General features: G+C 38.9%; 1 protein-coding gene across 3 annotated transcripts in view; it reads left to right on the top strand.

The window, feature by feature from the left end:
- The window catches only part of ITGA6 (integrin subunit alpha 6), a 61500-nt gene that overhangs the window by 7630 nt on the left and 28001 nt on the right, over positions 1-25869 (top strand). For 2 of the 3 annotated variants that reach the window (XM_067549236.1, XM_067549237.1), the window contains exons 2-5: positions 17289-17416; positions 17934-18013; positions 21516-21771; positions 23603-23734. In XM_067549236.1, the coding sequence (XP_067405337.1) occupies positions 17289-17416; positions 17934-18013; positions 21516-21771; positions 23603-23734 (596 nt within the window). Of the gene's footprint in view, positions 1-17288; positions 17417-17933; positions 18014-21515; positions 21772-23602; positions 23735-25164; positions 25282-25869 lie in introns of all 3 variants that reach the window. The other variant, XM_067549238.1, reaches the window with a different exon arrangement.

Below are 25869 nucleotides of genomic sequence, written 5' to 3'. Positions count from 1 at the left end.
TAATGGACCAATTCCTACAGTCCATTTCTCAGGCCTGGTCTACGCTCAAAAAGTTTTACCAGTATAACTGTGTTGTTAAGGGGTGTGATTTATTTTATTTAATTTTTTTTGCTGATATATAGTTATGCTGGTAAAAACCCTAGTGTAATGCAGTTTATCAGCATATACATTGATAGCTTATTTTGCTTTGCTGAATTGGAATAAGATGTGCAGGTATGAGCACTCTTATGCTGGTATAATTGCATCAACACTAGAGGTATTTTGTTGCTTTAACTGTGTGAGTAAAGTTAAAGCAGCAAAACTTTAAGTGTAGGCAAGGCCTCAAATTGTATGCACTCTAACTAAGCAAGAGAACTGGTTGACAAACTTCTTTAACCCTGTAGTCTCCCACTCCCCCAGAACATTGCTGGTGACACCCAGGCTTTTTGGATAATTTTACTGTAGCCTGTAGATGTTTAGGATTCTTTGTCAAAACTATGCTAGATGCACAGTGTCTGTTAAAGCAGCATTGTTAAATATTAGGAGCAAACAAAAGAACAGTTCATTGCTTTGTTTCCTTGATTTCAGGGGAGTTTTGCCTGAGGAAGAACTGCAGTATTTGGCCCACTGTGCATACTGGTAATAGCTTCAAATTCAGACTCCAACTTCCAAAAAACAAGTTAGACCAGCAACTGCAATTAAATGTTGTGTAGCTGTTTTGGGGTTTTTTTGTTTGTTTTTCACTATTGGAAGATGCACACAGCCAATCGTTCTGATCAGTTTAATGGAGTCTCATCTTCAAGTATGTTGAGGCTAAGGGCCAAATACAGTTCTAATGTGAGCACATACCTTTTCATTTTCTTTGATGGAGTTTCAGTAGCTTATGTGTGTGCTGAATCTTGACTTCACTCTCTGAAAAGAGGATTTATACAGATGGCAGAGATGATGAGCTAAGAAGCAGTATGCATTGATATCCTCTATCTTTCTGATTTTAAAAGTCTAAAAGCTCTACAAGAAATCCTTGGAAGCTGTAGTAGTCTCTCATTAGGTTTTGTATTTGGAACACTGATAGTGTTCTGCAAGCTGAGATGTTACTGTATGCAGAAAATATGAACTTCTTTATAATATAACTAGGCTTGGAAGGATTAGGTTTTTATTGGTAAATGTCGATAAATGTTGATTTCACCGTATGCATAAAAACAAACACAAACATTTTCCATCAGTGGTAATTGAAATTTACAGATAAGCAAAGTTAAAAAAAAAATACTGCTTGAGAACTAATTAGTTTGATTTAAGAATATTTAATTTGTATATTTTGACACTGTATGTTGACAATTTGTATTTTAACTATTATGACGCTTTACATTTTTGAACATCATATACGGATAGCTCAGTCAATTCTGATGTGATCAGAGTATTAAAAACATTTCAGGAACAGGAAAGGAATCAGATATAAAAATTAACCTTGCCTACTCCCAGACTGAAGGTGAGGGTAGGCCAGTGCAAACAGAACAAAAATTGTACATAGTCAGTGCAAAGAAGGTGAGACCGTGAATTGGAGAAAGAGGGGAAAGGCAGTTGTCCTTGTTCAATTAAATTAATATTTGAATGTACAGGTTGAGGACAAAAGAAAAATAATTTTTTGTCGAATGTTCATTCTATTCTTGAGCAAAGGTAGTGAGTTATAAAAATCATTGACCTTAAATCCAGTCCATGAACTATGCATAAAAGTGATTGGAAAAAGAAAGGGCTGAACAATAACACAGCTGTTCTGCTCCTTTTTTTCCATATGAGGGTGATGTAGACGTGCACAGACAGATGGGCAGACCTCTGCCATGTAGTCAGACGCACACACAGTCATGCTGCCTACTTAAATTATAAACCTGGTACCTTCAGTGAAGCTGTTGATGAATTATTCTTTTGTCCAAAGGGGTCATAATACTTAACATATCCATTTTAATAGCAAGTAAAACATTTGGTACCCTCCAGAGTGAGAATCCTAGATATCAATGGGATGGGGTAAAGTTTATCTGAAGAGCATGACTTACCAGCAAAAGTCTGAGGAGGGAAGAACTGAAGAAGATTCTGTCCCCCCAGCCCTCATTGTTCAAATGAAAACTGAAACCAAAGGGGTGATGTTGGCTGTGGCATACTTGCTGTTCGTATTTTGCTCTAATTCCAGTCTGTACAGATATGACACTTGGAGCTAAGAATTGAGGCTTTGTGTAGAATCAGACACCTGGCAAACAGCTTCACAAGCACCAATTGCAGCATTAATTTCATTGACTGGCTATTGACTGGCACAAGAAAATTTACACTGCTTTTTAGAGTGAAACTGTGACCCAGTCAGCTGAAGAAGGGTAGAAAGAAAGAGAGAGCATATTTAAAGCATGTATGCCAAGATGAAGGGGTGTCAAGAAAGTGCCTTCTGTAGCACGTATCATGCATAAAACAGGGCCCACAATGCTGTGTGCTATGTTGCTTCAGAGGAGCAGGATTTGGGACAAATATGCTATTTAGATTTAGAAACCCCTCTGTAATAGGAGCATTTGAAAGAGTATTGGCATGGTAGAGTACTCTAGATACTGGAGTCTGAAAACTCCCTTTCTGTATTTGGAGAAATTCTCCTCTCAGGATTTCAGTTCTTCTTTCATAGGTATGCTGAGCAGGAAGCTATGAACTTCAGAGACACAAAGTGTTTTCAGGCTGCTCTCTGCAGAGAGAATAATAGTATATTGGGGGTAAAGATGCAGATGGGTGGTGGTGAAACAAAGTGGCTGGTTTGCAGCAGTAATCTTGGAGATTGAGAGAACTTCCAGGTGGTTGCAATTGTATGTCAGAGGTGTTAGGAAGAGTTAAAGCCCTTTTCCATTCTCAACTTTTATACAAATTTAACTATTGTGGTTAGCAGGAGTGATTTTTTTTTTTTTTTTTGTACCGAAATAAATAGGTGCAACCACTAGTGTAGATGGAGTTATATTGATTGATATTAAGGTGGTTTTATATCAATACAGCTTTTCCCCCTTCACTACAGGAATAAGCTATGTACGCCATTATTCATATATATATCTGCATCCACCCTAGTGAGGGTATCCTGGTATAATTAAAGTGATTTAGTTTTTGTATGTGGACAAGGTCTAATTCACCTCTTTCTTCCAATCATGACGCCCAGACAGAAAAAAGTCCCTTTCCTTGCATGGGAGGTATGATGACAAACAGTCTTAAGTTTTAAGTAGCGGCTGCAGTAGAAGCTTCAGATAAAGATGGTTGGATATCTCTGCAACCGGCTCATTTGATAGACTGAATTTGTAATAGATTGGGGCCATTGTAAATGGGGTTAAGGGGGTTATCAAAGTGGGGAAAAATATATTATATACAAAATATTTTATTATCTAAAGTTTGTTAGAAGTCTAGTTTGGTAATAAATGGTCTTAAAAAAAACCAAAAACAAAACAAAACACTTTTTGGACTGGCATAGCATCTTTCATCTGAAGATCTGAAAGCATCTTATAATGGTGGGTGTTATCCCCATTTTAGAGATGGGGAAAATGTGGCAAAGAGAGATTAAGAGATGTGCACAATGTTTTTGTCATAGAAATAACTGAACAGATTAAAATTTGCTGCCATGCAATGCATATGTTTTAAAAATACAACTAACCTTGATTTTTAAATAAGGCAGATAACTTGTCATTCAGAAACAGGGCAGGCTGACTTCCCACAAATGGTATTCCTTGTAAAGCTAATTACAGAGCAGAGTAGTTTCCAGATCTAATTTATTGCTGTCTGGTTTCTCCATCTCGCAAAATAAAACAGAACAGTTCCCAAATCAGTATATTGATTAGATGCGTGGTGCTTTTATAGAAGTAAATCTTTCACCAGCCACAGTGTGTGCCAATACAATTTTCTTTTGTTAAACTAGTCAATGCTCCACTCCAAATGTGACTGTCATTCCTTTGCAAGATTGTTAGCTGGCAAATTGCTCATATAAATAGCCAGATCCACTGCAGAATACCTATTGTTAAAATCTATTCTGTGGCACTGTTTTACATTTCAAAATCAAGTTGGAACTGGACAAAACATCTCTATCCCAGGACTGGTAGAAACAAAGTGGTTTGGGAAGTGAGATGGAAGGGAATAAAACTAGGTCAAAGGAAAGAAAGCAGGCTAGTAGGTGAGTGGACTTTAAAAACAAGCAAGCAAAAATGATTCACACCAAATGGATAGACTGGATAACTTTTTCACTGAAATATATTTTGGATAAAGCTACCATCTTATTGTAGTGTGCTTGCTAAGACTTGGGGTATTAAGATGCAAATATACTTAGACATTTTGAAAGAAACAAGTTGTACAAAATGATATGGGAGATTCATGAGGAATGCATATATTTATTTCTGAGAAATGAAATAATTGTAATTAGTTCCAGAAATACAGAAGCAAACTCCTGTACAGTAAATAGCCACACAAGAATCCAGCCTAGAAAAAACTAAAATGTGTTTAAAGTGTTATCTTAGTGGATCATATTTGTCACTTTTAAATAACTGTTCTATTTAACCTTTATCACCCCTAAAAAGGTTATGAACAGTTAAAAATAATTGAGCCTCAGGTATCTTAATTTGTGTGTTGTGCTCTTCTGCACCTTTAACATAGTGTGTGTGGTACCTGCGATAAGATTAATATCCACTTGTATCTAAGAAATGAGAGCAATATGTACCCAGAACTTCTTAGGGCGTACAGGTATTCGTGCTTTGCACAAAAAAAAAGTCCCATTTTTATGTGCCATTTTATTTTAATAAGCAACTCAGAAGTATTCTTCAGTAAAATACATGAAAAGAGACTATGCTTGTACGAGGCTCAGGAATTTAAAAAACCTTAAAGCAGTGGTTCTCAGATTGTGGTTCGCATAGCACTTGCTGGTATGGTCCATGTAGGGCTAGCTCTGTACATGGTGTTGGCTCTCTTCCTTGTTTCCAACTGCTAAATTACAGCTAAAATACATTTTCCTAATATTACTTTTCCATGTAAGTAATTGCTGAATTTCTGTAGGGATATTATGATTTTGAATAGAAAGGGTGAAGGTGCCCAGGATCAAGAATGAGATATGCTCCCTCTTTCCAGTTGCAGTACACACCGTGAAAAAATGGAAGGCCGTAGAAGCCCCGTTTTAGTATATTGTATAGAACCTGCAGTCTGTATTTTACAGTCTGTAATAAGCTGCTCAGCAACCTTTAAACTCGGAGTTCTGGAACTGGAGATGCTTGGGGTGTAAAGTAGTTTCCATCATATACAGGTTCTAGAGTTCTCTTCAATGGCTTTCAGCACCCCCCACTATAAAAATTGTTCCAATGTCCTGTCTAAGCTATGCTTGTCTACTTCTTGTGCTCTTACATTCTTCTTTCAAGAAGATGAGAAATCTTTGAGATGCCATGATATACCAAGACAGAGGAAGTATGAACTACCTTTCTATAATTTCATCTGCTGAGTCACATCTAAAAAACGTTCTACAGTGAGTGGGAGTTGAGTGCGAAAATGGGTAATAGCTGACCTGCTGATGAAGAGTTGGGGCCTGATTTTTATCTGAGAGGCTGAGCTTCTGTATCTCATAGGCTTCAGTTGGAGTTTTGGGTGCTCAGTATCTCTGAAAATTAGGTCCACAAGATGCATCTTGCAAATGCACAGCCAAACAAAACCAAAAGCAGCTTCCGAATGTCTCATCACACTAGCAAAGCGGTGTGCTTGAAAGTAAAAGATGTTTGCATAGCAGCACAAGCACAGGTTTAAGTTCAAAAGGAAATGCATGTTTATTTTGAGAACACCCAAATTAGACAACCAAGTATTGCTGATAGCAAGTCCATTATTGATGTGTGTCTGAGGCTTTCTTGGTTCATGTTTTCACAGCCATTCTTGATAAAGGACCTTTGTAATAACTTTATTTCCCTGTTCTACCATCTATATTGCTAAAGTTTTGTAATGGTTAAACCTGCTGGCTGCATCTCTGGTCCTTGCTTTCTCCAGTGGAATATGATTAAAACTGCTCATGGGTCTTCCCCTTATAAATGTCTCCATATTCAATTGGATGTGAGCCTCAATCTCCATCTATGGGAACCAGGTCCTAAGTGAAGGTGACATAATGTACCGTTTGAAGCTGCCAAAAATATTTTTTCATACATACCAGAGAGTAATATTAGATGGATTCTGAGCATAGGGGGTAACTGCATAAACCCAAGTTACATTTTCATCTGCACAAATCGTACTTGGTGAGACTGAGATATTTGTTGATTATGTGGTCTGAGCTCAGAACATTGATTAGCAATCAGGTTTTTTTCTTTTCACATATTTTTTCCCCACATGTAGCAAGGAAACATTGGCTATTGTCAGCTGAGATCCAGCTGAGTTCAAATAACTAGGAATGGGTCAATTCATTTTGCCTGCAAGAATATAAGAGTCTCAAAAGTTGTAATTGAGCTGCAGTGTTTGTCTCAAGTTCTAAGACTGAAATGAAAAAAGCAGAGAAAACTGTGTGGCTGGTGTGTGTGTAAGGAAATGGTCTTAACTTTGGAGGCGTAAGCTCTCAGTCTTCAGTTAGTTTTGCAAACAAGTAAGTTATTTTGAGACCTTGCAAAACTTGAACTCTATGCAGTTTGTCCATTCCTACTCACAGTAAAATGTAGTACAGCATGGCAGTTTTTCCCATCCAGTCCACATGTGGAGAATGAGGGAGACATATATCTTTTTATGAATATCTCATGAATCTCAATTTATCTCCTGTATATTACTCTGCATTAGGGTGACCAACTGTCCAACAAATCGTAGGACAGTCCCACAATTGGATCCCTCGTCCTGCGTCCCGCAACAACTACACAATTTCCTGCAAAATATGGAGATGTGGGGGGCTTCCCGGCTGGGCTGCTCTGTTCTGCATCGGACTCGGGGGGCCTTGAGGGGGCTCGGGACTGGCTGGCTGGTGCGGGTGGGAAAGGCAGTAGGGCAAGAGGGAAAGGGCCTCGGGTGGAAGGAGTGGGGGCACAGGGAAGGGTTGTTTACCTTGCTAGCAAGCCAGCTATATCGATAGCTAGCTACTGAATGCAGAATGTAGTTAAATGTTGTTTTAACTGTCTCCAGCTTCCTGAAATGGGCTATTTTGCTATGGGGTGAAATTAGTGCTCTTGGCTACATTAAAAAGATTGATTTATTTTAATTTTGCCATGTCCCACAATATTCGGCAAATGAGATCATGCTGTCCTGAAATTGGACTCATGTCATTGATCACCCTACTGTGTATGTGTGCATAGAATTAAATCAAAGAAGGCTGTTTAGGTGTTCTGAATAAGCATGCAACTCCTTTTGAACTACAGTCTATACTGCTATTAAACATTTTAACAAGTCCAGTCCCCTGTGCTGGTGTGTGTTCGTGTTCTTAAAAATCTCCAATTATGGGGATTCTACAACCTCCTTTGGTAACATATTCCAGATCTTAACTACCCCATAGTTAGAAATCTTTTCCTAATATCTAACCTAAATCTCCCTTGCTGCAGCTTGCTGCATTACTTCTTGTCCTACTTTCAGTGGAACTGGAGAACAATTGGTCTCACTTCTCTTTATAACCTGTTATCAGGTGCTCCCTCAGTCTTCTTTTCTCAAGACTAAACATGCCCAGTTGCTTTAACTTTTTCTCAGAGGTCAGGTTTTCTAAACCTTTTATCACTTTAGTTGCTGTCCTCTGGACTCTCTTCACTTTATCCCCATCTTTCCTAAAGCGTGGCACCCAGAATTGGACACAATACTCCAGCCGAGGCCTCATCAGTCAATATACTCCAGAATTTTAGCCTTTTTTGCAACTGCATCACATAGTTGACTCAGATTCAATTTGTGATCCACTTTTAACCCCCAAATCCTTTTCAACAGTACTACCACCTAGCCAGTTATTCCCCATTCTTTAGTTAAGAATTAGATTTTTTCTTTCTAAATATAGTAATTTGCACTTGTCTTTACTGACTTTCATCTTGTTGATTTTTAGACTGATTTTCCAATTTGCCAGCATTATTTTTAATTCTAATCTTGGCCTCCAAATTGCTTGCATCCCTCCCAACTTGGTGTTGTCCGCAAATTTTATAAGCATACTGTCCACTCCATTATCCAAGTTATTAATGAAAATATTGAATAGTACCAGACCCAGGACTGACCCCGTGAGATCCCACTAGATATGCCTTTCCAGTTTGACAGCAAACCCTTTATAACTACTCTGGAGTACAGTTTTTCACCCAGTTGTGCACCCACCTTATAGTAATTTAATCTAGACTGCATTTCCCTAGTTTGCTTATGAAAATGTTATGTAGCACTGTGTTAAAAGCCTTACTAAAATCAAGATATATCATGTCTATTGCTTCTTCCCATCTGCTAGGCTAGTAACCCTGTCAAAGAACGAAATTAGGTTGGTTTAGAATGGTATGTTCTTGACAAATCCATGCTGGCTATTCTTTCACCTTATTATTCCCTAGGTGCTTACAAACTGATAGTTCAAAAATTTGTTGCAGTATATTTCCAGATATCAAAGCTAGGCTGATTGGTCTCTAATTCTCTCTTTGTTTCCCTTTTTAAAGATAGGTACTATGTTTGCCCTTCTCCAGTCCTCTGGAACCTCACTCATTCTCCAGGAGTTCTCAAAGATAATTGCTAACAGTACAGAGGTTGCTTCAGCTAGTTCCTTAAGTACCCTAGGGTGAATTTCATCAGACCCTACTGGCTTGAATATCTAAATATTCTTTAACCTGTTCTTTTCTTATTTTGGCTTGTGTTTCTTCCTGCCTGTTGTTAATATTAATTGTGTGAAGTATCTGGTCGCAATTTAACTTTTTAATAAAGACTGAACAAAAATAGGCATGAAACACCTAACCTTTCTTGATGTCATCAGTTATTAGTTCTCCTTCCCGCTAGGTGTAAGTAATTTTGTGTCGAGTCAGATAGACTCTATCTGATTTTATCCCTACTTGCTTGTGGTATCTTTTTGTACTCCTCCTTAGCAATTTGTCTGTTTCCACTTTTTGCAGGATTCCTTTTTGATTTTCAGGTTACTAAAGAGGTCCTGATGGAGCCATATTGGCCTCTTCTGTCTATTCTTCTTTCTTTTGAATTGGAATAGTTTGCAGTTATGCCTTTAATATCATCTGCCAGCTCTCCTGAACTCCATTTCCCCTTAGATTTTCTTACCTATCAGTTCTTTGAGTTTGTTAAAGTCCGCTTTTTTTATTTCCATTGTCGTTATTCTGCTGTACTCATTGCTTTTGTTGCTTAGAATCATAAAACCTATCATTTCTTGATCACTTTTACCCAAATTGTCTTCTGCCTTCAGATATACAATCAATTCCTCCCTGTTGGTGAGAATTAATTCTAAAATGGCTGTTCCCTGGGTTACTTCCTCCTCTTTCTGGAAAAAAAAAGTTGATCCCTACACATTCCAAGAAGTTATTTGACATTTTTCTGTTTTGCCGTATTACTTTTCTAACAGATGTCTGGGTAGTTAGTCTCCCATTACTACCAATTTTTGTGTTTGAATGTTTCTGTTCTAGAAATGCCTCATCGACCTCCTCTTCCTGATTTGGTAGTCTCTAATAGACCCGTACCACGATGGCACCCCTTTTCTCCCCCTTTTATCTTTACCCAGAGATTTTCAATCGGTCTGTGTCTCATCTCCTTCTGGTACTAGTGTATAGATTTTTTGATGTAAAATGCAACACCTCCTCTCTTTTTTCCCTGATAGTCTTCCTTGAATTATGGCTATCCTGCTCCAAAGTCAGGCAGATAGAACTGCATGTAGAAAATGGAAAAATGCATTTTAAAAGGAACTTGGGATCTTTGTAGTTTGCTAGAAAAATAGTTTGTGCCAAAATACTATATCTGTCGGATCCCTGCTCTTTGAGTATGAAATAATTAGTGTTTAACCTAATGGATGGCAATCAAAACTGTTGTTGTAGATGTGATAGTTATATGGATACCCAGGACTGAGGGTCACCTTGTTACCCCCCTGCCTTTTGCATGAGGGAGACCTGCTGGTGCTTAACTGAGTGTCAGCTCCCTGATACCATCACCGAGCACTCTCTTCTGGGCTATGCCAGCCCTTATTTTGCCATGCATGTTAAGGTGCAGTCCCTGAAACCCTTTGAAACATTCCCCTGTGGTGTCCAGCAAACTTTTGAAGTGTATCTCAAGATAAGGTTCTCTTCCTCTGCTGCGTGCTCTTCCCTGATGACTTCATAATGCTCTACTGACTTCATATGTAAGTGTGTTTCTGTTGTGTTAGCTCACAATGCTGAATTTACATGCCGACAGACAGACAGGTGAATAAACATCCTTTGTCTGACAGGAAACCTGTTTCCCCACCTCTTCAGTGATACGGAATGTTAAGAACATATCTTCAATATACATATATAACTCATCTGTACATAAATTTCAGAACTACACTAGCGACCAGTGTAACTCTGTCTTTCATCTAAGACCTGACATTCATGTGACATTCTTTGGTGAACCAGAATCAGGATATTCTTGTAACCCCCTTGCCATTTGGCACTGAGAGGTTTTTGGGTAACAGGAGAGATCTACAAAAGATCCTTAAAATCTGTATGAAATAGGCTCCTTGAATGAATGTGAAGGCAAAGCATTTGTTTTTCAGATCACTTTATTTGGGCACAGAACCATTGGGGTTGACACGTCCTATACAACAAAACAGACGATAGTCTGCCTTCCCTGGTTTTGCTTCGTAGTTACTTGCTCGGTTCCTTCGGGTGCTGTCCATTTCTTTTCCCATTCCCCATGACACGATTTGCTCTCTCTCGAGAGAGAGAGCTGTAGTAGTAACATGAAAACCATAATCCTCTAGACACCAGGGCTTTAGAAAACAGATTAATGATGTATCTGGACAGCAGCTTTACATTGATAATTTGAAAACATACCTATGGAGTCACAGAATTATAGGACTGGAAGGGACCTCGAGGGGTGTTCTAGTCCAGTCCCTTGCACTCAACACAGGACTTCACATATCAATAAATGACCTAAACATACCCGTTGGTACAAATTGTAAATGGTGTTTATCCTTGTAGAAAGAGTAAAAAAGGTTCTGTGCTAACATAATCACCTGTTGGATTTTCAGGAGATCTTGTGCGTTGAGGGGAGAAGGGTCGATCTCTTGATGATATGCCATAACTCCTGTGCACATTAACAGGAATTATGCAAATATAGAGGGAAGAACAGACCCCATTAGGTATTTGTTCAGTGTATTGTTTTCATCACCTCTGAGAGTTGAAGCCAATCATAAAGCAGACATGGTATTTGTGACATCAACATTCAATACAACTCTGTTGTATTGACCAGCCTGTTTTAGTAATGTTGAGTGGGTTGCACTGTCTATCTTTGTTTTTTAAAAAAAAGCCAAAATCCTGTCAAGGCATTTATGGGGACAATGCTCACTTGGAGATGCCATTAAGATTTGTTTCAGAAACGGTTGGAACAGTGCCTCTACATGCATAGGGCCAATCCTGTTCCTACTGAGGTCAATACAAAGCTCTCATTAACTTTTGGCTCCATCTGCTCTGACTGTACACAGCATGTTCCCGTTTGACTTTCTTCCTGTGACCTCTTTGTGCTTATGGGCCGTTGCCATCTTCTAAGTCAAATGGTTCATAAATGTCTTCATTATAAAATTATTTACAAGTGTTGCAAGAGTGTAATTGCCCCTGCTTGTGCTGAGAGAAAGGTCTGAATTTGGGACTGTCACTGCTAAAAGCATGAGCTTCTATTGCTGGAGCTCAAGGACTAGATTCTTTAGTTGGCAGCATTAGCATCCAAACAAACTTAGGGGGACAAAGGCTTAGTCTCCTGCTGAAGGGTCTCCAGATGCCTCAGTCAGGTTCAGGGCCCTATTGCGTTCTGGTAGAAATTGTTTCTGTCCAGAAAAGCTTTAAAATGTAATCTGATACAAAACGCAGTGAGTGTGGCAAACAAAAGGAACTACTGGGGTGATGATACAAATACGATCAAACTATGGTGTGTAATTTACCAGTCATCCTCAGAGCTCTTCTTTCTGATCAATATAATTAAACTCTTTGAGAACTAAGCAGCAGGAGTGTGGGAGGAAAAGGATTCAGAACAGGATCGCTGTCCTCCGTAGTGGTCTGTAGAGTGAAAGTTGAGCCACTGCAGCACTTAGCTTCACCATTTTCTGAATTTCATGTTCCTGGGCTTAGGTTGCAATTTTTTGAAAAGGACAGCACAATAGCTGCAGGGCAGCCTTGTTCCCTCCAATAGTAACATTAAATTGGACATTTTGTGGTGGCTGAAGGTAACAAAGTAAAATTGCTTACGCCCATGACTACTTTATTCAGCCTGTTGTGGATACAGGTAATGATTTGTTACCCAGGAAGCACTTTCTTTAATGCATCCTCCAGTCTGCATAATGGTTATGAGGCTGGCATCATTAACATAATCCTGTTACTTTAAAAGAGAGCATGGCAAATATAGGATGTCTGAACAGCATTTTCTTTGCAGTATGTTAATTGGATGTTTTCAGTTTGTTTCTCCCAGTTTAGTGTTTGGTTTAAAGATGATGTAATGAGTCACTGGAATTATTTTTCTTATAGAAATATGGAGACAAAATTATATTGTCTCTTGGAAAGTATTGGGACATGAACAGGATAAATAAATTCACTAGCAGGCATTCTGTAAAGTTTGGTCAAGTGATAAACTAGTGAGGGTTATGAAAAAATAAACTTTTAAAATAATCTCTTTGATTTTCATTTCATGGAGGTGTTTACATGAGTAAAAGAGGGAGGGAAAACTGAGATCGTTTTGAATTGCCACTACTCCCACTTCTATTTGTGTTACCACAGTTTTCATTTAGTTATGAAGGATTCTGCAAGCATATAATACAGTTCCATCACAGCCACTTGTTAAATTTCTCAAGTGTTATTGATGAAAGCAGAAAGGAATTTAAATGATGTCTTCTGGTAAATATTTCATGCTGACTGTTAAACTGGAAATCTATTGCTGGTTTGTTTGATTTGGTTGGTATTGCGATAGCTGTTTACAAATTTTTTAAGCGCCTCGTTGGATTAGATTTGATTAAACTAGATTGCTTCCTTTTATCTGTTTGAAATTCACTGAAAGAAGTCTGAACAACGGTCAGCCACAGTTGGCAAATTTAGACATATCAGATCCACCTAACAATGTCTGCATGGCCAATTCCCACCCCTTCTCACTTATTTGAAAAGTATAAATAGTGCATGTGTGTGTTTAAAAATATCCCTTGGGTTCTAGCTGAAATCAATAGGAATTTTGCTGTTGTCTTCACGGGGGTAGAATAGTGCCCAATAAACGTTTTGGAAACACAAATATGTTTTGTCTTCATAATTGTCTGTATAGAATGATTATTAGTGTTGTATTACTTGGTAAAGTACTTTTTAACTATAGTGTTAAAGCACTCAAGCACATACACCACAGTGGTTGTCAGGGATTGAATTTTGGGATCTAAGTACCAAAAAATAGGTCTCTTTCACTTGAGGTAAAATTATACCTCATTAGCAGTGTTTAGTTAAATTGGTGTTCTTTCATGAGACCTGGAGATAAAATCTTGCTCCTCCAATACCATAGACTTAGAACATGTATGTTCTGTTTGGGTTCGGACACTAGGTTAGGATCGTGATGGAGCAAATCCTTATATTGTAAGTCAGATGATCAGCATTTGAACTTGGAGCAGGGATTTACCATAGTCTTGACCAAAGGCACCCGGCTCAGAAAAGTAGTTGAATTATTGCTTCTACTTATGGCACTGTCACAGGGTCTCAGCCCCACCTGTAACACAGTCACTCTGTGGTGCAGGTAGGGAAAATTAAGATGGTCTGGTGACCTTGGATGGGGGGAGTGTGGGGTTATGTAGTCCAATCAAGCCTGGGTTAGATAAAATAGAGGCCTCTGGAGAGCCAAAGGAAGAAGGCCTGTGGAGAAGGCAGACCGCTTTTTTTGCAGGTCAATATAATTAAACTCTTTGAGAACAAAGTAGTGGGAGTGTGGGAGAAAAAGGATTTGGAAGAGGATCGCTCTCCTCCATAGCGGTCTGTAGAGTGAAAGTGGGAAGGCCAAACTTCAAGCAAGAAGTCCTGGTAGTTACTCCTGGGAGAGCAGGACAGGCCCATAGGAAGGAGAGGTTGGGTCCAACTTGAGATTGGGGTGGAGAATCTTCTTGGTTTGAATTCCATTTGTTTTATGCCCCCTTGTTGGCAGAACTTAATTAATTGGACTTCATAATATCTTGGAATATCTGGTGTGGAGGGTTTACGGTGCTCTTCGGAGAGGGGAAAGTGAGGCAGGGCTGCTGCAGAGCCATCCCAGGCAATGGAAGTGGAGCTATGGAGGTGGCACTAGCTGGTCACTAGCACAGAAGTAATAATTTCCTCAACTAGTTTTAATTTGGAAAACTCAAATTCTTAATTATTGTGTTATAATTAGAGTTAAGGGAGAATAGTAGCCTTATTTTCAGCTAGGAGATAACAGTTCAGCTTTATTTAGCATAAAGCAAACTATGTCCCATGGCAGAATGCTCCTTAACTGAATTTTTGCCAAGGGTGACATAATAAGACTACTATTATTCATTTAATTACCTTGCAATTTCACTTGTATAATGGACTCTTAAACCAAATAAATGTAGACTAATGCAACATTGAGTCTCATTCTGCAACACACTATCCATGTGGAGTAGTGAACTTATTTGCATGCATGGTCCCTTTGAGGTTCATTGCCGGAAATCAGCCTAAGTCTGCACAACTGAAATCGTAAAAAGTTAAGGGTCTGACAGCAATGCTAATTTGCTATATATCTTCTATATTTTATGGTTTACATTTTATGACCTAAATGGTAATATATTAAGCTGCACATAAAGTAGAAAAATCAGTTACAAAACCTGAACCTTTGAGTCTCTGTTGAGCACCCACCTGTTGCTCCTGCTGGCTCAACAACTTTGAAAATCAGAATAGGTGTCTAAGTACGGCTCTACAAGCCTGACTTTAGATACTCATGTTTGCAAGTTTTGGTCATAGCCATTATGCATTAAGGGAGCGCTTGCTATAAATAGGCAAATCATCCTCACTCACTCCATTGTCAGTCTTCATTTTCATATTAAGCATTTTGTTCTTAATTTTAATTGTTTCTCCTGCCAATGTAAACATCACTGCTATTTTTTAAAATCCTCTTTTGTTCTGGTTCCTTTGGAGGAAGGGGTTTTGATCATCAGTGAAAGAGCTAAAATAGACTCCAGAATGCATGCAGCTGCAGAAACCATGATGTTTTTCAACCTAATACATTTTTATTTTTTGTTAAAGTTCCTTTTATTAAAAAAAGTAGAATAAGTAACAGTCTAGTGACTACTCAAATGTAAAAAGAGATGATCAATCTGTAATGATGCTCTTGTGCATCCATCAGAACTCGTCCAGGCAACATACAATCTGATTCATTTGGACTGCTTCAGTCAGGGTGAAATTCACCCTGGCGCATAAGGCCCAGGCATCACTAGCTTTGTGCATATCTCATCATTAATCAGAGATTGAGCTTTGCTTTATGAAGGTAGTATGACAGTTTCTATTATAGACTCCTGCTATTTAAAATTAACCTTTAAGAATGGTATGCAGGGTGAGTAGAGTGCACTGTTCATGCATTGGGATGCTTGACTTGAATTTTTTACAAGAAGTTTTTCTTGTTTTATTGCACCAAATAATTGAACATTATTAGGAATAAAAGAAATTAAAAAGTAAAGTTAATAGTTTCCAGCCTCTTTATAATGACCTGTGCTGCAATGCCTGAAACTCTATCTTTTAGCCCACTCTGCTGTGCTACAGGACAGACCTGTAGTGCTGCAGCAAAGATTAGCTTCATCACGTTTTAATACCTTTTTGGGCACTATTTGAAAATGCATTGTAGAATGTACCATGGTGTCAATCTAATCCAAACCTGTTTTACTAGACTCTGTTCATAACATGCACAATTGTTTAGCTGTCTTGTGCATCTGATAAGATTTAAGATTTACAACACCATTCAGCAATAATTTATTTTAATTAAAATGATTCAATATTTTTCTTGGTTCATGAGCATGTGACAGTAACAGTCTTGAAGCACAAACAGTAGCTGTCTAGAAATTTGACTACATTTCCCATAAATTACTTTGCTCATATGATTCAACATATTGGTTCAACAAGAGGAAAGGCCATTGTACATCATGGAAGATATAGTCCCAGCCAGGGAGCCCAGCCCATAGAAGAGAATGGGGGCCACATTCTAGAAAGTTTGGATGCCACATGCCCCCATTCTCTTCTATGGGCTGGGCTCCCTGGCTGGGACTATATCTTCCATGATGTACAATGGCCTTTCCTCTTGTTGAACCAATATGTTGAATCATATGAGCAAAGTAATTTATGGGAAACGTAGTCTGGCCAGGGGGTTCAGCCCATAGAGGAGAATGAGGTCACAAGACACTTGAACTACAACTCCCACATAGTATCTGTTCTGTTCATTCCTTCTGAAGCACCTGGCATTGGCCACTGTTGGAAGACGGGATACTGGGCTAGATAGACCATTGGTCTGACCCAGTTTGGTCATTCTTATGTATCACAGAAGGTCAGGAGGATGCAGATGAATGTTGAATTGAGCCAAAATTAAGTTTTCGATTCCAGAACATAAAAATGTTTAGTTCAAAAAATTTGCTTCAAAATGTTTCATTTTGACATTTCTGAAACTCCATTCTGAGAAAAAAAATTTATTTCAACTTTTCATCCTGATTTGGGATGAAAACATATTCTCAAGTACTGTAATAGAATTTCCCATTGGATGTAAATTCTGATTTTTCTCCCAGCTCTAGGATTTTAAATATTCGGGATTTTTCAAGGTCACCACCTTTGCTATTGTTGAAAATTAACAAGTCAGAAAGAATCCAACTTGATTCTCAGATCCCAGGCTGAATTTGCTTGGATGACAATTAGGGGGAAAATATTTCTAAAATGAGCATATTTTATATGGAATCATTGTTTTATAATTGGAGAACCTCAAATGCCATTGTTACACAGAAGAACCATGCTTTGAGAGAGACACTTTTTAAAATGATCTACTTAAAAAAAAAATTGCCATGGTTTAACTTTCCCATCTTCCTTCAATAGTTTACAATTCAGATCTCTTCTGGCATATGATCAAAATAGCATCCCCTGATTCTATTCTTGTTGCTTCTCTCAAGCTACTCGAGTCCCTCAAAATATATGTGGTTTGCTCTTTTTCTGTCTCTACAGATTGCTGGTTGGAGCACCTCGGGAGAAAGCCTTTCCAACCCAGCAAGCTAATAGAACTGGAGGGTTGTATAGCTGTGACATTACATCCCCAGAGACGCCTTGCACACGTGTCCAATTTGATGAGAAAGGTAGGCTCTTCCATGTTTTTTTTTTTTTTTTTTTGGACAGAAGCAATTACCTGTTTTTGCTTGTCAGATTTAGGCCTCAACAATCTTTCCCACTGAATATAGCATTTCTCTTTTTCTTAAAACCAGTAATCACAAGGGAAACTTAGCTTCTTTAAATGTATTTCCAGCTTTTCTTATTTGTTTTTGGAAAGAAAACAAGTCTTAGATTAATCACTAAAGCAATATTGATTACTTTGAGTCCAGATGTTTAGCTTATGATCATGCTTTTCAGTACGTGTAAGTTACATCTTAATTTTTTAAAAACACAACAAAATCCTTTCATTGATGTAACTAATTCTCCTAACCAGTTAAGGTTTTGTTCTATGGGTAAAGTGTATAGACAATGCCATCTAAAGGCTGTTTCAGATACTGTACGTAGTTGTTAATATTGAGTTAAAATTGTATGTTTATAATTGAAGCACAAAATGTTCTGGCACGAGTTAACCATAGTGTGTAAAATTGTGTTGTGATAATGCAGCTGATCCCACAAAGGAGAGTAAAGAAGACCAGTGGATGGGTGTTACTGTCCGAAGTCAGGGGCCAGGAGGAAAGGTGGTGGTAAGTCTATAGGACTTGAATATTTATCAGTGTTTGTTTAGGCTTATACTTCATGTTTAAAGTTGCCTTCATTTCTGTACCTATGAAGAATTCTTTGTAGATTTTGTTTCTGTTAAATTGTTGTTTCCTAAACATACGGAATTAAGTTCTTCGCTGGAGGAGTTTTTTCCCTCATGACAACTCAGAGGACAGCAGTTGTTTTTTTTTAATGTTTTTCTAATTATCTGAATTTCGGATTTTGATTTCATGCTCCCAGTAACTTACAGTGGACAGTAGATACTAGTAAAGCTCCTTTTCTCATCTCTGTGGCCAGTGTTACTAAAGTGTGTTTTTAAAATGGAAGCATAAAGTAGTTTTCAATTTTTTAAACTTTTTTAACCTATGAGAATTTTATCCTTCAAATTCTCTTATGTGAGTTGAAGAGAAATGTGACATTTTCATAGAATCATAGAATATTAGAGTTGGAAGGGACCTCAGGAGGTCATCTAGTCCAACCCCCTGCTCAAAGCAGGACTAACCTCAGCTATATCATCCCAGCCAGGGCTTTGTCAAGCCTCAGCTTAAAAACCTCTAAAGATGGAGATTCCACCACCTCTCTAGGTAACCCATTCCAGTGCTTCACCACCCTCCCAGTGAAAAACTTTTTCCTAATGTCCAACCTAGACCTCCCGCCCTGCAACTTGAGACCGTTGCTCCTTGTTCTGTCGTCTGCCACCACCGAGAACAGCCTAGCCCCATCCTCCCTGGAACCCCCTTTCAGGTAGTTAAAGGCCGCTATCAAATCCCCCCTCATTCTTCTCTTTTGCAGACTAAACAAGCCCAGTTCCCTCAGCCTCTCCTCATAAGTCCTGTGCTCCAGCCCCCTAATCATTTTTGTTGCCCTCCGCTGGACTCTCTCCAACTTGTCCACATCCTTTTTGTAGTGAGGGGGCCCAAAACTGGACACAATATTCTAAATGCGGCCTCACCAATGCCGAATAGAGGGGAATAATCACTTCCTGTGACCTGCTGGCAATGCCCCTCCTAATGCAGCCCAATATGCTATTAGCCTTCTTGACAACCAGGGCACACTGCTGTCTCATATCCAGCTTTTTATCCACTGTTACCCCCAGGTCCTTTTCTGCAGAGCTGCTGCCTAGCTCGTCGGTCCCCAGTCTATAGCTCTGCATGGGATTCTTCCTTCCTAAGTGGAGGACTCTGCACTTTTCTTTGTTGAACCTCATTAGATTTCTTTTGGCCCAATCCTCCAGTTTGTTTAGGTCCTTCTGTATCCTATCCCTACCTTCCAGGGTATCTACCACTCCCCCCAGCTTAGTGTCCTCCGCAAACTTGCTGAGGGTGCAATCTACCCCATCCTCCAGATCATTAATAAAGATGTTGAACAAAACTGGCCTCAGGACCGACCCCTGGGGAACTCTGCTTGCCAGCTAGACATGGCAGCTAAACATGAAGCCATTGATCACTACTCGTTGAGCCCTATGCTCTAGCCAGTTCTCTATCCATTTTATAGTCCATTCATCCAACCCATACTTCTTTAACTTGCTGATAAGAATACTGTGAGAGACGGTATCAAAAGCTTTGCTAAAGTCAAGGTATATCACATCCACCGCCTTCCCTACATCCACAGAGCCAGTCACCTCATCATAGAAAGCAATCAGGTTGGTCAGGCATGACTTTCCCTTGGTGAATCCGTGTTGACTGTTCCTGATCACCTTCCTCTCTTCCAAGTGCCTTAAAATGGATTCCTTAAGGACCTGCTCCATGATTTTTCCAGGGATTGAAGTGAGGCTGACCGGTCTGTAGTTCCCTGGATCCTCTTTCCTTCCTTTTTTGAAGATATATTTGCTTTTTTCCAGTCCTCAGGGGCCTCCCCCTGTTGCCACGAACTTTCAAAGATAATAGCCAATGGCTCTGAAATCATCTCAGCCAACTCCCTCAGCACCCTCGGGTGCATTGCATCTGGCCCCATGGACTTGTGTATGTCTAATCCTTCTAAATAGTCTTGGACCTGTTTCTTCAGCACTGCGGGATGTTCACCTCCTTCCCATTCTGTGCCACCCAGTACAGTAGACTGGGAGCTGATCTTGTCTGTGAAGACAGAAGCAAAAAAGGCATTGAGTACCTCAGCTTTCTCCACATCCTCCGTCACTAGGTTGCCTCCCTCATTCTCTAAGGGGCCCACACTTTCCCTAATCTTCCTCTTCTTGGCTACATGCCTGTAAACCCCTTCTTGTTCCCCTTCACGTCCCTTGCTAGCTGCAACTCCAATTGTGCTTTGGCCTTCCTGATTTCATTCCTGCACGTTCAAGCAGTGTTTTTATAATCCTGCCTAGTCATCTGACCAAGCTTCCACTTCTTGTAAGCTTCTTTTTTGCGTTTAAATTCGCCAAGGACATCTTTATTAAGCCAAGCTGGACGCCTACCATATTTGCTATTCTTTCTGCACATCGGGATGGTTTTCTTGGACTTATTGTCAGTATTAGTAAATACAAGCCTAAGTCTGAGGTTCACCAGGGGTGAAGGATAATTACAAAGGAATTGATAGCCTCTAACAGTTGATCTGATGATTGTTTTCTCCAGAGTTGTGGAGTGAAATCATTTTTGTAATTCAACTTAATGTTAAAGATGCTGAGGTCATATACCCTTATTTTACATGGTGTAGATGGAGAATGATGCATAGATCTTTGTAGCTTAAAGCTCTTGTTGCTAAAGACACTTCTTATGGTAGCACCGTGCATCAACTACAGGTCAGAAATGAGGGCATGGCGAAGAATCTTCCCCCCCATGTCACTATGCTCATGCAAAACTACCCCTTCTAACCTCACTACCTTCAAAATTGTTTGCAGTGCTGTTGTAGTCATGTTGGTTCCATGATATTAGAGACACAAGATGGGTGAGGTAATATCTTTTACTGGACCAACTTCTTCAGAAGAGGAGCTTTGTGGAGCTCAAAAGTTTGTCCCATTCACTAACAGAAGTTGGTCCAATAATATATATGACCTCACCTACCTCATTTCTCCCTTATCTCCAAAATTGTTAGTTAGTAATGCTGCTGGAGGCAGTATTAACTTGCATGAAGGAAAGGGCAAATTCACCTTGTCCTCAGTAGGGAACCAGTGACAGTTTAGCTTCTGCACAAACCATGCTGCCGTTTCTGAGACAAGCAAGCTCTCTCCAACCACACCAGTGTGCATATTAGTGCAGTGATCTACAGGATTTCCAGTAACTTTACATGGGTTAACGCAGCCTATTTGGTGGTGATGGTATTTTTTTCTGTCCAGCATGCAGACATTACAAGAGGATGTGACTCAACTTCTGAGTCTCTGTTGTCACAGTTCTTCCAGACATAAGTACCTGGTTTATGTGCTTATTGCTGCTAGGAGAGCATGTGGCTTATAGAGAATGACCTTCTCGTTATTTGACTTTAATGATAACTTGCAGGAAAAAATACAGAAGGCGTAAAAAATTTTGCTTATCTACTGTATCTTTGTTTTTCTTGCAGACATGCGCACATCGCTATGAGAAAAGGCAATATGTAAACACAATTCAGGAAACTCGTGATATCATTGGAAGATGCTATGTGCTGAGTCAGGATCTCAGTATTAAGGATGATATGGATGGTGGAGAATGGAATTTTTGTGATGGCCGACTGAGAGGCCATGAAAAATTTGGTTCATGTCAGCAAGGTGTAGCTGCTACTTTTACTAGAGACTATCATTATGTTGTATTTGGTGCACCAGGAACTTATAACTGGAAAGGTATGACCCTCTCTCCTCCCCACTCCTAGATTTTTCAGCATTTACTCTGTTTTTGTAAATGCCAAATTCTTAGATCCATGAACATTTGATAAAATTATTCTAAAAAAATGTCACATTAAAAACTTGTAAGGAAAGATTTTTTAAAGAAAAAATTGGAATAGCTCATGAATGGATTACATGAGTTAACACACACTGTTGTAGGAAATTCCCATCTCACTAGTCTTAATTTTCTTCCTTGTTTCAAAGAGTAACTTGCACACCGAGCAAATTTTAAATTGTGTATATTTTTTAGTGTTGTTTGGCCAACATCTCATTTTTCTGCATTTGAGCAATTATTCAAACAAATGTCTGCACTAAGACTTTTATCCTAATTGATCCTGCAATGTGCTCATTCTTCTGTGTTTGTGACATCAGTTGTCTTTTCGGTGGAAACGGGGTACATGTCCAATGTGTGTTAAACCTGCAGCTGCAAATCTCAGAGCCTAGGTTTTCAGATGCAGGCAGGAGGGGCTCGTGCTATGGTGCTAAAAACAGCAGAGTAGGGCTCCAAAGCCTATGGAGGTGGGTGAGTTTCAGAGTCCAAGATTCAGCCCAAGCCAAAATGTCTGCACTGTTGTTTTTAGCTAATCCATGTCTGTAGTCCATCACTGAGACTCGCTGCTGCAGGTTTTTAAAACTCAGTGTACTGAGTTTTACAAACATAATATATCACATATTCAGTACTGCAGGATCATGGGAATATGATTGCAGACAGAGCAAATATTTAAACATTCAAGGGCAAAATCCTTGTTTTATCCAGTAAAACTCCATTGACTTTAACAGGTGTTCTGCCTGAGTAGAAATTAAAGACCATGGCAGCTGGTGCATATCATCTAGCAAATGTTCAAAACTCACAAATTTATCTACTTGTTTTTTCTATCCTTTGATTCATGTTGAGAAATTTTCAAATGCCATGCTGGTGTGTTTTTTTTTTTTTTTAAGTGATTTCTCTTTGCACTTCATTACACTAATAGCTGTAAAATACTTCCTTCCCCCTTCTTTACAATGTTTGTCTGATCTTTGACCCCCGTTATACATTGTTCCTTCATACACCTGTGTCTGGCACATGAACCATGCAAAAATCTTTGAGTTCAGCTCTGGCACAAGGTATACTTTTGAGAAAACTTAATCTTCCAAATAGTTGTTTCTGTCAAGAAAATTTGACCAAGCTGAAAGAGCATATTGAGTTCAGAGATAGTTTTATCTTAATTGCAGAGAACTGCTGTGGCAGTACATCAGTTGAATGAGTATTCTTTCATATCATGGAAAAACATGTCTGTACTTGCCAAATTGTTAAATATGCCTGCCTAAAGAGAAGCACCCATTTTGATTAGGTAGACGTTTGAGACATAGCTCTTTTTCCTTTAAAAAGGATGTTATTTAATTTACATTATTCTCTGCATTTAGTGGTAATTTTATAGTAAAATCATTATCAGTATTTTGAAATCTTGGGGCTCTAGATGCCTTCTCTGTAATGCCTTTGTTAAAAGAGTGAAATGATACGCTGAGTGAAGAGGGGTAATCAGTTTATTCCATGTTTTGTTGACAGTTTTAATAACGCATACCATGTTTTCCAGATCATTTCATGGCATCATAAAGTTGCTGCATCATGACACCTGTATGCATAGATTACCATGAGACTTTAAAACATAACTTCAGGCTGTGAGCTAGTCTTCCTCCCAATTCAAACAATCCCAAGGACAATGTTGCTAATGTCAGTCAGGAACCATATATCTATTATTTTCCTCTCTTGTCATTCATCCATTTTTATTTTCCCATTTCATTCCTTCAGGGGTGGTTCGTGCAGAGCAAAAGAATCAAACATTTTATGAAATGGGTATCTTTGATGATGGGCCTTATGAAGTTGGTGATGAGAGCCGCCGAGATGAGAGTCTAGTTCCTGTGCCAGCTAACAGTTATTTAGGTAGGATTAAGCACAGATGGTAAAACCATTCAGATTTCTTGAACACTCGCTGTCCAAATGTGTGCAATAACATAAAGTACGAGCAGATAGTAATTCATTTACGCCCTTGCAAAATGCAACCCATATTTGGTCATTCACATCCTCCTCTACATTTACGGGCTAGTTTGAAGTATAAGATAATACTCCGTTGAGGTACCTATAAGAGCTACTAATGTAATGAGACATTTAAGAGCTTTGATGAGGACCTGCAACTTCTCATGGTGTGATTATAATCACTCTCTAACACTAAGTATTGTCTGTGGATCATAGTCCTAGGTCACATGGCCCCCAGTATGTAGAACTGGGAGCTGTAGTAAAATCTGAGTTTCTGAGAATGATTTTTAAGTCTGCATTGTGTGTGTCCTGGGAACATAAACTTTGCACCCGACTACCAGTCCCTTAACTCCTAAGGCTTCTTTGCACAGCCAATGGCTGTCCTAAATAATTCAAGTACTTACAGGTATGTTTTTAAAAGCTTTAATCATTAGCGTGGATTGACACTGATAAAAATGTGTGTGATTTTCACGATGAAGAGCAAAAGAAAACTCTCCCATTTAATGCAAACAATGAAGAAGAAAAAATGTCTTTAGGCCAAATGAGAAGTGCTATTACAAACCAGAAAGATAAGTTGACTAACAATAAAGGCTGAATGAGATCTTTGAAAAACTGAAGTGTGAAGAGAAAGGAGCACCTTTCTGCTCTAAATGCTGATTTGTGCGATACTTCTACACCAGTACGCTTTGTGTTTGCAACAGGTTTTAAGCATGAGCTAATAAAATAGAGCCAGAAGATAAGTGCAGGTGATGGAAAGAGAGAGAGATTAATTCTTAGCATCATGTAGGGGAGAAAGCATTGCCAAGGAGAGAGCCATCTTAGAGTGAAGAAGTGAAAGTGAGACTTGTTAAATAGAACATCAATTGCAGTTAAACCGGAATCAGATCAAGAATTCGTAGGTGCAGGGGATCATAAATGGTGATGATAGAGAGATGAATTGATAGCATTTCTAGGGACCTAAATGATCCATTTGCATTGAGGCGGGGATGCTAGGATAGGAATGTTATGGAGCTTTCATACCGTTGTGAACATAAGACTGCAATAAGTGTGACAATAGCATTTTTGTCTTCCTGTGCCATCAGCATTAAATCTTCATAACAAATCTAATGTTATATTTATATTCCTGAAGCTTTGTCACTCTAAAAAGTTCCTTTGCTTGATTTGACATGTCTTTGGAATTAAATTAACTTCTTCTTTCATTGGTGAGTACTGCGGTGCTAGCTTGGCAGTGATTGGAATTGCTGTGCCCCAGGTTATACGTGATACTGCAGTTATTTTTACTGCTTAACTACTATATTTTTCTTCTTTGATGTCTTCCCCCCCGTATATGTCCACAGGTCTTCTGTTTTTGACAAGTGTGTCCGATACTGATCCTGATCAGTTTGTATACAAAACTTTGCCTCCCAATGTAAGGGTGGACAAATCCACTGGTGTGATGATGAATAGCTACCTAGGTTTGTTACCTGAGGTGACAGTATACATGGTCTTGGTCATATTTTTTTTTTTTTGTGAATATATATATCCAGTCTTTGCCATCTTTATTTATTTCCCTCCCATTTCAAATGCATTCAAGTAAAAGCATGTAACAGCAGGGATTCAGATGAAGGATAACTTTTAAAGTAAGGGGCTTTGGAGAGGACTTGATCTGTAATGTAGCTCTCAAAATATCCTGTAGCCTTCTTACAAAGCTTATCTGAAACTCTGTCTTATTTTTGTAATTGAGAATTGGAACGGCAGTGGTGAAGGATTCCAGGAAAAGATGATGAGGGGGGCTTGATTTTACTTCTCTTCTAATCTAGATTTTTCCTCAGAATATTTATGGCTTTTGATACTGGGATTTATAGTACAAATTCATGCCCTATCCCAATATATGTATGCAGTAATCATGTTTAAAATATGTAAAATAATCAATCTAAGGTATTAACTTTAGAATTTAAACGGAATATTTAGGACAGCATTCTTTTTAAAATGTCCTTTATAGATATCATTAGCATATTACTGCTGATTTCACCACGGCTGTATACAGCAGATTCTCAAATACT

Source organism: Emydura macquarii, unplaced genomic scaffold (genome assembly GCF_026122565.2).
Source record: "Emydura macquarii macquarii isolate MOO-44397 ecotype Brisbane River unplaced genomic scaffold, CSIRO-AGI_Emac_v2 contig_1253, whole genome shotgun sequence".
NCBI classification, from domain to species: domain Eukaryota; kingdom Metazoa; phylum Chordata; order Testudines; family Chelidae; genus Emydura; species Emydura macquarii.
The sequence above is the reverse complement of the archived record's forward strand: the minus strand, read 5'-3'. Positions and strand labels throughout refer to the sequence as shown.